The sequence below is a fragment of the Myxine glutinosa genome, chromosome 1, assembly GCF_964187855.1.
Source record: "Myxine glutinosa chromosome 1, kmMyxGlut1.1, whole genome shotgun sequence".
In the NCBI taxonomy this organism is placed as follows: Eukaryota; Metazoa; Chordata; class Myxini; order Myxiniformes; family Myxinidae; genus Myxine; species Myxine glutinosa.
In genome coordinates this window covers 151,855,224-151,869,512 of record NC_136261.1, presented here as the reverse complement: position 1 = coordinate 151,869,512, position 14,289 = coordinate 151,855,224, and the positions used below count along the sequence as shown (strand labels likewise).

The 14,289-nt window shown below is 45.5% G+C and overlaps 1 protein-coding gene across 1 annotated transcript in view; it reads left to right on the top strand.

Moving 5' to 3' along the window:
- LOC137429790 (integrin alpha-M) overlaps window positions 1-14,289 on the top strand; it is a 240,431-nt gene that overhangs the window by 17,931 nt on the left and 208,211 nt on the right. The window contains exons 6-7 of the mRNA XM_078778582.1: window positions 7,472-7,602; window positions 13,711-13,856. Of these exons, the coding sequence (XP_078634708.1) occupies window positions 7,472-7,602; window positions 13,711-13,856 (277 nt within the window). The remainder of the gene's footprint in view (window positions 1-7,471; window positions 7,603-13,710; window positions 13,857-14,289) is intronic.

Here is a 14,289-nt window from a genome sequence, read left to right as displayed (position 1 = left end):
CACACAACTGCGGCGCCTGCACGCTTTCCCCTCAGTGCCCAGAGAGCACGGTCCATAGGTGGGGAAGGAAGACAAAGCAGAGTTAGCGGGGTGCAAGGGCGGAAGGGTACACATCAACACAAGGTAATGCAGAGGTGAGGTGTGCAGGAGAGCGAGCGGAGAAAGCTCGTCCCTACCGTACGTCCCCCCCCTGTCACCTAATCTACCCTTGCCCCTTACCCCATATTTACACAATTTTACAAATTCGTCGCTAACGTCTTGTCTTCCCCCTATCTCCCCTAATTCCAAATTCATCAACAATCCCAATTTCTCAATAATTCATCTATGCCGAATTTACCATCAATCAATTTATCACCAATCCCTCCTAAGGAGGAAGAGATGGAATAACAAGCACAATGTCACCCCCACGTCATGATGCGTCTTACATACCAGACATTTGCAAAAATCACATGGTGTGGAGTCTTGTCACCTTGGTGAGTGGATGTAGATGGTGCGAAGAGACTTTCTCCTAACTACTCTAAATGACTTTAACACACTTACTCTACCCGGGGTCTTTCCCTGCCAAACCATTGGCCATCTTACACTATGTGGTTCTAAGAACCGAATTCCCATTGACCAGTCTGTGGTGCTCACCAATTTGGGGTCTCACTCCCCCGATTCTGCTCCCTGTGCCCTCGCACAATTTCCGGGCCAGGTCGTGTGGCGCTCCCAGCAGGTCCGCTCACCTGCACACCTCCGCCACTGTAGTTGCCTCCCGAGCTGACCTGCTCCTTACCCTAATCTACCTGGGGAAGGTCCTCTGGCGCTCTCACCCCACTACCGCCCTCTCTGGCGTCTGGCTACCCGGGTCCGTCCTCTGGATCCTCGGGCCCCATTGAAGAACTCTACTGGCTCCCAGAGCCTACCTGCGGCCGCATCTGGCCGACAGACTAACAGTGGCGGAGTGCCCATTTAATCATTCGTACTAACAGGCCACACGCCCAGCCAATTTACTCTACTAATGCACCCAACACAACACTTCTGTGCAACTACCCGCACCACAGATGCCAATATCCAACCACAATTTACCTACTCCCTCTACCTACTTTTAAACGACCCTCCCCGGGTACTCGTGAGGGGGTCCATCTTCCCCATCCACTCCTTTCGCACCAACCACTCCACTCCACGTATTCCACACTACTCACTCCACACCATCCATTCCATACTCTATACCATCTATTCCATACTCCATGTATTCCAGACCATTCATTTCATCCAACCATTCTCCATACACCTGTGCTTCACCTGCACACCTGTGCCCACACACCTGGTGTCACTTGCACACCTGGTGGCACTTGCACCCTCCTTCCCTCCAGGACCATTCACTCAATACAATACACAATTACACCTTCCACAATACTCTGCTCAATCACCTCTTACACACACACTGCATCATCTAAGCTGACTACTCCCTTCTGAAACTCGCGCTCCCCGTCTTCCCTTATACTAAGCGCTCCCAGGTCGTTATAATCCAACTAAGCTATTCTACGTCCCCTCTACAGGTATGATGTCGCTACTTAAATCTACAGTTACCTATGGTCAGCTATTTCCCTATACATTATAACCTAACCCTCCCGGGCTAATTTTCACAGCCAATCCCCATACATCCTATAGCTCCTTTGCTCACAAAGTGTGAGGGATGGTAGAGATACCACCCCCCGACACTGGGTATCAATTTCCAACCATCACTATTCCCAATTTCGAATGACTAGTTATTTCAAGCCAATTTCCTACCAATTCCAAACAATTACACTATCATCATCCCAGTCCGCTATATCTGAGCCTCCTCGGTACGTCATTTCATTATCAAAGCTCGGCTTCGCAAAGCCGAGCAATGCATACGGGTGGTTTGGTCTACTGCAGGTTGGGTCCGTCCGGCATCCGATTCAGGGGAGGAGGTTTCGTCGGGCCAAGGTTCAAAGCACCATCCCTACGCAGCCCAGGCTTGCCCGGGTGGAGCACCGCCACCACAAGGTGGCGCCGTTCCGACCCCTCCTACCTTCCCTCGAACCGGGCCGGTCGCCTTGCCCGGCAAAGCGCAGACTCGATCGTGCAGGGCCCGGCCCGAATCGTGCATGACACTCCGAACAGGAGCGACGCGACACCGATCCCCGCCGGTTCCCGCAGCCCACACCGCCCGGCACGGACCGGGAGCTCGCATCGGCTAAACGTCGGTCTGAATGCTGTCCCGTTTAACGTCGATGCACCCCGTACATGCTCACATCCACACGCGACCCCTTTTACACTCTCCACACCCGGCGCTCCAACGCCGCTTGTACATCCCACACACTTTGTCACAGCACTCGCTCGTGCATACCCCTTTCTTACGCACTCTGTTACGCACCACACCTCTCGCGCACCTTCTCGCACACTCATCCTACTCGCACACTCCATTGCACACCACTCCTCTGTTACGTACTCCGTAACACTCACCACGGGTGTGCACTCCTGCACATACCCACTCACGCACTCCGATGTGCCCTCCCGCACATGCGCCACAACCAACTCAGGTGTGCCTCCTCGCACCCGCTCCTCATCCATCTCACTCTCCATGTCACTCTCATCACACATACACTCCGACGTGCATTCTCGCTCACACTCGGTATCACTCCCACACTTTCTAACACACTCACTCTTCGACGCACACTTTTTCCTCCCACGCGTGCCTTTTTCTCTCACACAGCGCACCACGGACCTCCCACAAACGCCCGCGGTACGCTGGGATCCCAAGCGCATGAAAATTCTTTTCGCGCCAAACATTCTCCCGCAAAATCTTTTTGCACCATATACCACCTTACTCACCTTTGGGATCCTCCTCTCCACACGCACCTGCAAATCTTTATAAGGATTAGCAAGTACGGCATCAGGATGTGAATTCAGACTTTGTATGCATTCCATCTCTCCCTACCGCGAGTGCTGTTCTAAGTCTCTCCAATTTCAATTTCCACTACTATTTGTTCGGTTACTTTCCCAATTCTAATTTCTTTTTCTGCCGCTGTACATGAATTCGCCCTGTCCAATTCGGCGGCCATCGGGTTTTTCACACCACGTGTCGTGATCTCTACCCCGGTCCAGTTACCTGCGCCTTGCTCCGCCTCGCTCAATCCGCGCTCCTCGAGTCGCGTTACCTCGTCGCGTACCGATGTGACCTCCTCGCTCAACTCACGGTCTCTCTCCCTCTCATACTCTTTTGCAACATACCTGGCTTGCCTCCTCGCCAGTCCCTCATTTACTTCCCGGGCTTGGCTTCCCAATTCCCCAATTTGACTTCCCATCCCATTTCTTAATTCACCAATTTGGCTTCCCATATCATTCCTCAATTCCCCAGTTTGGCTTCCCATATCATTCCTCAATTCCCCAATTTGGCTCCCCAATTCCCCCAATTTGGTTTCCCATCTCGTTTTTCAATTGCTCACTGGTACCCCTTGCTTCGTCCCTCATTGCATCCATCTTACTCCCCGTCTCGACCATATAGGCCCTCATTTGTACCATGAAGGTGTCCAGATAGGATTGCACATCCATAACCCCCATTTTGCGCGGCAGGCGTGGCCCTCGCTGCCATGTGCGAGGGGCCATTTTGTGCTCCTGAAACCTCGTGCGAGGCGCCGCCATCTTGTGTGCCTGCAACCCCCTCTACCACACCTTCTTCAACCCCCTCTTCCATTACCCCCAATTGTTCCCTGGGGTCCTGGGTCGACTCTAACCCCTCTTCTATCTCCCCCTCCGGCATCCGATCGCCTTGACCATCCATGGCACGATATAATTTGGTTTTTTAATACTAAATTTCGGCCGCTCGTAATTTTGACCAAATTTTTCAGATGATTAAAAAATTTGGTTCGGGTCCAATCCCACTTCTGACACCAATTGTTGCGGATCTCGGTTACGGCGCTCCCCTTACCGATGGGGGTTTAATCCCCTCGTCTATTTCACTGGCCGTCCGAGTCCTAGAAGATATCGCGCTCCTTTGCGGGGTTGAGGTTGACCAGGGTGACTGGTCAATGGAGTCCCAGATACCTTCGCCAACCTCTCCGCAAAGCAGGACGATACTTGTGCTCGAGCCACGGACAAGATGGAAGATTGCCGAGCGGTTTAGCAATCCGAGGCTCGAGCCGTTAGCAAAAAGACTAACCCGATTCTGAGCGGTTCCTATATCGTGCCACCGATATTCAATGGGGAAAAGACTAAGACGATCGGACGAGAGGAAGCAAAGAATAAGAAGGGTAAAGGAAGAACAAATATGGTTTATTCACTGTCTAAAAGAGGAAATGAAAGAAGGGAATATACAGAAGAGGAAACAAAAGGCCATAGGGCAACCTTATACACTCTTATATAACACGCCCATGACAATACAAACAGACTCACACGGAATGGTAGCTGGTAGGGGAGGAAGGTCCAGGCAGATGGTTCCAGGCGAGGGGATGGTCCAGGCTCAGTGTCCGCGGGTGAAGGACGGCTGGCAGCTTGACGTCGTTGGCGCGCGACCGGACCTTACAAACGCGAGAGCTGGAATGCGCGTACGTATAGCGTGCCGAACGCTCTCAAAACCACGGCAGTTCGTATTGACAATGATCGTCCCAAACGATCCTCTGCACAATGTTCTTATGTTCGCCGCCTCTGTGCTGTTCTCTCGCATCTGCCGATCTCCCCCGCATCTGCTCTCTGCTCTCTCTCGAATCCTCTCTGTTCATCTCCGTAAAAAGGCTTCGTGCTCACGCTTTTATTAGAATCCTCGCGCATTAAGCCGCGTCCGCTTTGCTCCGCCTACCGGTGAACACGCCTCGGCCCGGATTGGCCGCGAGGGTTCATCAGTACCTCCCCTTTTGACACGTTGATGGGGCCACGCCTGTGATCCTGGCCGCTCCTCCCTTTTTCTCCCACTCTGACCGCGTGCGTAATGGCGGCTTGGGGCCAGCAAACAAACCAAAAAGGCAGCGAACGCTGCAATACGGCTACTGGCACTTTGGAGAGAGAGAGAGATTGGGGATAATTGAAGGGGCCTAGGTTATTTGATTAATACAACGCAGAGTCAAACTATTGGAAACAGTTCCTTAACTGAAACATAGACTAATGAAATAACTAACGAAGATCCTGTGGTGTCCTACGTGTTGTACATGGCCTAACTTGGGTGCAACCTTTACAAAGGGCGATATTTACAGGAATTATTATTTACAAAGTGAAGGTTCTAAAAACCGTAACAATATATATATATACAGACTTGGCATTTAATATGGAATATGTTTTTTTTTCTTGACTTGGGTTTACTTTCTTAACTCAGTATATCAATCTGGTGAGTTTCTTTTACACTTTGGTGATTTATTTGTTAAAAGAACCATGTCACTGATTGTCTGTCGCAGCAAGAAGTCAACAACAGGATTATATCACAGGTGGCGTGGCAAAATGTACGGACAGGTGCATTTGATGATTGGCTTCACAGTCGGGTATACAAGGGTTGTTGCGTTCTGTATTAGTGGAAAACAACTGCTGGACGTCTCCAAAAGTTATTGCCGCTTCCTCTGGAGATGGTCCGTCAACTCGACAATGCTGTTTGTCATGGAGTGGTGGCTTTACGAAATTACGGCATGAAATAGCATGCTATTGCTCGGCAGTATGGCATCACTCAAGGTCAGGTGTCAAAGATCCTGAAACGAAATGCTCAGAAGGGTGTCCCTACTCCAATACCGAGGCCAGGACGTCCCCACAGAACCACAAGGAGGGATGATCGCCAGCTGCACCGGTTAGTCCGCAATGGCCGTACCAAGTCAGCTAATCGGCTTAGGGCTGAGTGGCAGCAACTGACAAGTGTGCCTGTATCCAGAAGGATAGTCAACCAACGACTGGTTCAAGCAGGCTATCGTGCCAGGTGTCCCCTGGGAAAGCCACGCCTGCCCAGACAACACCGCCAGCACCGATTGCAGTGTGCCAGAGAGCACCGTCAATGGCAGCCAGGACACTGGAATCACGTGATCTTCAGTGACGAGTCGAGATTTCTGGTCTATCGTCAAGATGGCCGCATCCGAGTGTGCAGACAAGTGCATGAAGCCTACAACAAAGATTGTATAGTGCCAAGAGTCCAAGGTGGAGGTGGTGGGTTGACAGTTTGGGCTGCTTTTCATGCAGGGGGCAATACTGACCTGGTTGTTCTGAATGGAAACCTGAACCAGTTCAAGTCCAGGGCCATTCTGGAAGAAACATTGCTTCAATTTGCTCGTGCAGCCTTTCGAGGAAACTTTGTCTTCCAAGATGACAATGCACGGCCTCATCGTGCTCGCATGATCCAACACTTCCTTGCTGACCGTGGTGTAGAGCATATGGAGTGGCCTGCCATGTCCCCGGATATGAATCCGATAGAGAACTTGTGAGCAGAATTAACGCATCAAATCGACCACTTGGACCAGCAGCCGACCTCTGTGCGTGAATTGCAGCAGGCTGTTGTCACTGCATGGCAAGCGATTCCTGTCCAAACCTTGGCAAATCTCGTGAACAGCATGCCTCAACGTGTACGTGCTCTCCTGAATGCTCGTGGGGGTTACACGAAGAACTGAACTGTAATTTTACTGTCCGTAATCCCAGTCGTAATTTAACTTTTGTTTTTGTTAAAAAACATTTTGGCTAATGTGCAAAATAAAGAGATACTTCTGGAAAACGTACAGAAGTTTAACACAGTACTGTCCATGAATTGAGTTCGATATCAGTTTACATCACTTTCAAGGATCAATTTATTTGTTTCGAAATGTCAAATGTGGTTTTTGTTTCTTTTAAAGGTCACATTAACAAAATCTAGAATAATTTCAACATAATTCCAATGAACTTTTGGTTCTAAGACATCTTGAAAAGTAAGTTCACCCCCACAAAAAAATGTTCCATATGAAATGCCATGTCTGTATATATCTATATATCTATATATATATATAATTATTACCTTCTCTACCCTCCCCCCTCCCGCGTTTCATGTTTTCCCACCCCGCCCTTCTATCTATCATAACTTCCTCCTCTTCAGCCGATTCCTTTCACCTTTCCAATTTTACCGACTTCTTTCCTGGAAGTCCGAGCAGTGTCCATTTCTTTTATACCTTTCCCACCCCCACCCCCTCCTTTCCCCTGCCCCCTCCCCCAAGCCCTCTCCCTCCCACAGATCTACCAACGTCCCTGTTCTCTTCCGTTGTTGTGCTTGTGTGCTTCCCTCTCTCTCCCCATCTTGTCTCCTGCTCCCTTTATTATATGTTTTGTGTGTCCGTATATGTATTATGTGATTAATGTTAGCTCTTACACGAGCCTCGATGTTGAATACAAAAAATAATAATAATAATCTACTTTTTCTGGTTATATTTGTCATGCCAATCTGTTTGCAATATATATTTAGCAAGATACATGGTACCTTAAAAGTGCTTTTCCTGCTCACTACATATGTCTGATATGATTTCTGTCCTGGCAGGCTGTGCTCCCAAACCAGTTGATATAGTGGTGCTGCTGGATGGTTCGTCAAGTGTGCTTACGGACGAATTTATTCGAGGGAAGGATTTTATCTCAAATTTAGTTGCAGATGCTCGTACGCGCAATGCCCAGGTATTACTCAATGAATTGATGTTTATTTGCATAATGTAAGTCACAAAGAAACAAATGTGCTGATATGTTTTCAATAGGAGTTGCCTATCCAGCTAAGGACTCAAGGGAGGGAGTTGGCAGAGGGGGGTAGGGGGGAAGGGAGGGGCATTGAAGGCTTCCAGAAATGATGCATCCAGCAGCCACAGGCTGCATAGGAAGTAACAGCAACTGTAATGTTAATATCCCTTGCACGTATCAAGCAAATTCAACATAGAACTGATTTCAGAATCATTTTTTGTCAAATGCTGTAATAAACTGTTTATATTGTCGCGTCCCCGGGGTTACCACCCCAAGAGGACGAATGACCGAAACGAGCTTTAACTCTGAGGCGTATTTCGAACTTGGCGAGATTATCTTTTCGCACGCGCGGGAAGGTTTGAAGTCTTACCTGATCGGATGGCTGACGCTGGGTTAATCCGAACCCACAAACAACGAAACGAAACAAGGCAGGAAATTGAAAGTCAACAACTAATGATTTCATGAAAATAATGAAAGCACAATAAAAATGTTGAGGTAAAAACTAATAGTAATAGGCTAAGTTGAGGGACCCTCCAGCAGACTCAATTACAGACACAGGGAGAAATAAATGAAAATAAAATGATTTTGGAATCAGCCGGCACTCAGCTTTGCATCCCCAAATGGCTGGTAGGGCTTGCTGGTAGTCGAACCAGAGTAACCATGCAGGAACACACAAAATAGCGTGGAGTCGCACTCCTCGACGTCCCAGCTTGAGGTACTTCTCACGATGCCGACTGCCCCGGACCTCTCTTGTTCAGTCTCTTTCAACAAGCGCACACAAGCCAAAGATGCACCAATGCCCACGACCAAGCCAGAACAAAGAGAAAATGTGACTGCCTCCAGCGAATGCCAGGACCAGAAGAAGAGAGCAAAAGGCAACGCAGCTGTCCTCGTTGAAAGCCAGCACAAAAGTGACCAAGATGGCAAGACGGCGTCTTTTTCCTCTCAGCTTTCGAATGTTCAACGCTGATGTCACACTTTATCCAATCACCAAGCTCTACTCAATCATCTCATCGCGCCTCCACCAATCACAAAGGCCGGGGCGTGGCCTCCTCGTCGTCGTGAGGCGGAGTCTAATCTCTGTTCGGGAAAGTTTGGATGACGTCGTTTTCTTGCCGATTGGCAAATGCTGTTTCTGTCGGACCTGGCAGCATTGTGAGTGCATGAGTCCCATTACAGCGCTATCGTTGTTTTACTGAGCCCTCAATTTCCTGGCTGGCCGAATGTAATAAAACCGAAGGGAAGACCACAGGAGGAAAATTACACACTGGGGAATTAATCTTTAAGCCCTATAATTAATTAGCACAAAGCCACGCCCCTTATGGTGACATGCAAACGCTCTTACCCGAACAGACAGTCTACTTACCTACATCGAGATGGCTTCTTCGCCGCATATGGAGCATTCTAAACCTACACAATTCTAACTTTCCGAAGGTATTCCATGCCTACCCCCCACAAATGTAACAATATCTCAGAAATGACATTGCCCCTGACATTTTTGAAGCAAATTTCAGAAATAATGAGCAAAAAAGAAAAACAAGTACTTTCAAAGTACAAGTTCAGAAAATACAGGTAAAGCGATATTTTGTCAAACTTCCATTTTTTTTTATTACCTCCACCACCGAAGGTGGACAAAGGTTATGTTTTCACCACTGTCTATCTGTCTGTTTGTTTGTTACTTGGCAAAAAAATAATAATAATTTTTTGCAAGTATGTTGATCACTCCGGTTTGTGTGTGTGTTTGTTTGTGTTTGTTTGTCTGTTCCGCTCACTTATACTTGCCTACAGGTCACAATTTTAAACCGATCTTCACGAAACTTCACCAAATGGTAGAGTTCGTGGTCCGACAAAATCTTATATATTTTTGAGGTCAAAAGGCCAAATGTCAACCACTTTTTTCCAAATTTCTAAAATCCTCAATTTTCATCCGATTGACTTGAAATTTGAATAGGATTTACATAGCTTACTGAATTCAACCACCCACTATTTTTGATATCAGCATAGTCCAAAAGGTCAACATAGGCCAAAGGTCAACCACTTTTTTTTGAATTTCTAAAATCCTCAATTTTCATCCGATTGACTTGGAATTTGAATGTGATTTTCATATCGGCTAACTGAATCCAACCACCAAAATTTTTTGAGATTAGCTTAGGCGAAAAGGTCAACATAGGCCAAAGGTCAACCCCTTTTTTTCAAATTTCTAAAATCGATTTTAATCAGATTGACTTGAAATTTGAATAGGATTTTCATTTCAGTTAACTGAATTCAGCCAACACCGATTTTTGAGGTCAACATATATCACAAGGTCAACATAGGCCAAAGGTCAACCACTTTTTCAAGTTTATAAAATCTTAAATTTTCATCTGATTGACTTGAAATCTGAATATGATTTGCATATCAGTTTACTGAAACCAACCACAAACTATTTTTGAGGTCAACATAGGCCACAAGATCAACATAGGCCAAAATATCAACAACATTTTTCGAATTTCTAAAATCCTCAATTTTCATCCACTCAGGCACTTACGGTACCACCTTTTAAATGTAAGTACCATTTTAAAGTTTATGAAGACACATTCATGGTCTTTTAGCACGAATGTATTGATTAATTACCAAGAAATATATGGAATCATAATACACAAATTGCTGATTGCAACTCTCGATTTGTTGTGCTATTGATGCCGATGAATTGATGAATTGCAACTCTCGATGCCGAAGTTGTTGTGCTCGATGGACCTGCCATTGTAAATATGTTGAAGCCTGGAGGTGCAAAAACATTTCAGGAATATGCACACGATGTCTTTCTGCCATATGTAAATTCTAAGCTACAAAGAGCTCAGAGGGTTGATGTTGTCTGGGATGATTACAGGCCAGATTCATTAAAGGCACAGACCAGAGAGAAGAGAGGGAAAGTAATCCGTCGAAGGGTTGAGCCAAAGACTGCAGTACCGAAAAATTGGCAAGAGTTCTTGCGGCTCTCTGACAATGAGAAGGAACTGTTCTCATTCCTCAGCAGAGAAGTTGTCAACATTCAAACAGAGAAGCAAGTAATCAGTACGCTGAATGAGGATGTTGTTTGTCGCGAGCCAAGAAACACGGGAGGTTTATCCCCTTGTACACATGAGGAAGCAGACAGCCGTATGATGCTTTATGCTGCTGATGCAGCTAAACAATGCAACACTGTTCTCATCCTTACTGTGGACAGTGATGTAGTTGTTCTGGCAGTGTATGTATTTCAAAAGCTACAAGTGACACTGGATGCTCTGTGGGTGGCGTTCGGCACAGGCAAGCATATCCGCATGGTACCAGTTCATGATATCTCAGCTGCAATAGGTCCTGAGAAGTCCATTGCACTTCCAATGTTTCATGCCATTACTGGGTTCGATACGACCCCTTGCTTTGCTGGCAGAGGAAAGAAGACTGCTTGGGATACATGGAGCATGTGCCCTGAGGTTACAATGGAGTTAATGAAGCTGATGGAACAACCACAAATGTCAGATGTTGATGCTGCTATGGATGTTCTGGAGAGATTCGTTGTACTTCTTTATGACCGAACAAGTTCTAAACACCATGTTGATGAGCTCAGGATCGACCGATTCACACGGAAAGGCAGAGACGTGAGCAACATTCCACCGACCAAGGGTGCTCTACTTCAGCACACTAGACCAGGCAGTATACCAGGCCAGTCACATCTGGAGTCAGGTGCTTGAAGCAAAGGCTACACCTCCACAACCGGATGGATGGGGATGGACTCATAGTAGTGATGGAAACTGGGATGTTCTTTGGAGCAGTCTTCCTGAAGCCAGCAGAGTTTGCAGAGAACTTATTCGATGCGGTTGTACCAAAGGCTGTTGAACAAACTGCAAATGCACAAAAGCAGCTCTGCCGTGTACAGCTTTGTGCGAATGTGGGGGTTCTTGCCATGATTAGTTCATGTGATATCTGGCATTTCACATTTGATGGTAAGCCTAACTGACTCGTGGCACATTGGTATCTACAACAATAAGTAACTCGGCTTCGTATTCGTTTTCACTGTTATTTTTTTATAGCACTATAAGTTTAATTTACGGTACAGGTATCTTATATTTCATCAATACAAAATAAAGCAATACAAGGACCGCCAAATGTTGTGTCTCTGTAAACTGGAAAAAGGCACTTATGTTCCAAAAGTGGTACAAGACGTGATCACACATACTCATTATTGCCTTCTTTGAATTCTATGACCCCAAAAACCTATATATAGGCACCAGAATTAAGATTCTAGGCCTCTTGGTTGTTGAGTTATATGGTATTTTAGTATTAGACGGTGGCCATTTTGAAAAATGCCAGTTATTGATAACGATGGCTCCTCATTGATAACGATGCATTGGCATAGTGCCATGTTAGTTGAGCGGATAGGGGGAAGAATCGTGCACTTTTTGATAAAAGCATCAACATTCATTTTGAAAAATGGCCACCACAGCCGTCATAGGCCAAAACTGGGATGGCACTATATCTATTTTATCTTGTTATGGCCTACTGATGATATGTACCAAGTTTGATGCTTTTATCAAAAAGTGCACGATTCTTCCCCCTATCCGCTCAACTAACATGGCATTATGCCAATGCATCGTTATCAATGAGGGGCCATCGTTATCAATAACTGGCAGTTGTGCAGAAACGTAGCCTTACGGTCATCTTTCAATTTCATTTTCAATACACCTCAAATAATTTCCTTCATCTCATCTCGAGCCAGTCGTGTATCCTTTTATTTGTGCAGTTAATTCACTGCCAAAAATTATTTTCTTATGGGAAGTAATAAACGTTTTGTTGAACCCATGAGAAAAAAATTTCTAGCCACAAAAGTTTTTTTTCTCTTGGATTTTTGGGTTTCAAGAAAACTTTTATAGTAAGAAAATATTTTCTTACGATAAAAATTTTTTTGGCAGTGTATTCTACGTGGTGCACCATTATGTCAGAACAAAGGTGAAACAATCAGCCTATAGTCAAATTTTTTTCCTACCTACACTGACATTTTTTGTTCCTACCTACGCTGACATCAAACGAAAGATGCAGCATTATTGCCTCTTGCTGGCATGAGAGACTTCTGGCTATTAAATTTGCTGCGTAATAATAATTCTTGCTTCTCAGAGTGCGACATCCCATTATTTATCTGACTGTATGAAATGAAGCAAAACATAATCTGTATGTAGCATGGCTTCCATGCTATATTTGTGTTGGCTTGAATACATGCAAATTATTTCATTTTTTTGTGCTACACTGACAGCAAGGAATTATTTAGTTTTTGTGCCCGCTTCATGGGGTTAAATTTTAATTGAACATAAAATGATGTGCTGGCCTGATGACGGAAGGACTCTATCACCTGTTCTAGCTTGACGGATCACATTCTTTTAAAGTTGTTTGATATCTCAAGGCTAATTTTTGGTCATTACATCATGACGACCACTTAGTGCTGCTGTTCATTCTGTTAAATTTGGTGTATTACAATCAAATTATATTACATTCAAGTATAGTCTTCTGTTTCGTTTTAGCCTGGTGTTGGCTTAGCGGTTAGGGTGCTGGCTTGGGATCCTCGGATCCTGGGTTCGTATCCCGGTCGATCGCTGAATTAACGCCGGGGGGGTTGACTCAGCCTATCATCCTTCCGAGGTCGGCAAATTGAGTACCAGTTTCACTGGTAATTCCGTGTGTGTCGCAAGAGGCGACTAACAGGGTTGGCGGCAGGAAGGGCATCCGGCCATAAAACATTGCTTCAAAAAGGGGACCACGATGCCCCGAAAAGGCCAACCCCTGCTCTGCGGAGAAAAATGGCCTCTAAAGGTGGTTCTTCTGTTTCGTTTTGTTTTAAATATTTTCTGCATCGTCAATATTTTTAACAATGATATGTTTTATTCAGTATTTTGACTTGATAAGCAGTCTATTGAAGTCAAACAATTGATCCCTTTCCATTATCTTCATCCTAAATTATATGCAGAATAATAATACAGAAGAATGAAAGACACGTTTGAGCAAGTAGTGAATACAAGATAAATCTTGCATTGTGGTGCACAGGTTGCCGTGGCACAATATTCATCAAGATTCAAGAAAGAATTTGATTTCCGTAACTTCAGCCAGAGCGCTGATCCTACTCGTTTGGTTGAGCAGATACAACACATGCGAGGAGGGACAATGACAGCCACTGCCATGTTGAGCGTTCTGTGAGTAATGCAATCTCATGTTTTACAAAGCCCATAATGGCTCTTCACAAGACATGGATTATGATACACTTAAAAACGGATTGGGCATGTTTAATGTGATAATAATAAAAGAGGGTGTTTGTCCATCACTCAGTCCATCAGTCAGTCTCCTCCATAACTTCAAAACCATGAAAACTAGCGACCCCAAACTTTGCTTGCATGCTTATCGAACTCCAAGGGAGTGCATGAATGAAAACTGGGTATTTGAGCGTGTTAAAACACCATTTTTGAAGATAATTAACAGCCTTATTTAATAATAATAAAACAGGCTTTCCTGCGAAAAATGTCTGATTTTCATACCTACAGTCGTGGCCAAAAATATTGGCACCCTTGCACTTTTTTCAAGTCACTCACAATTTTCTCAAAAGATAAATTGAAATTTACAAAAGTATTT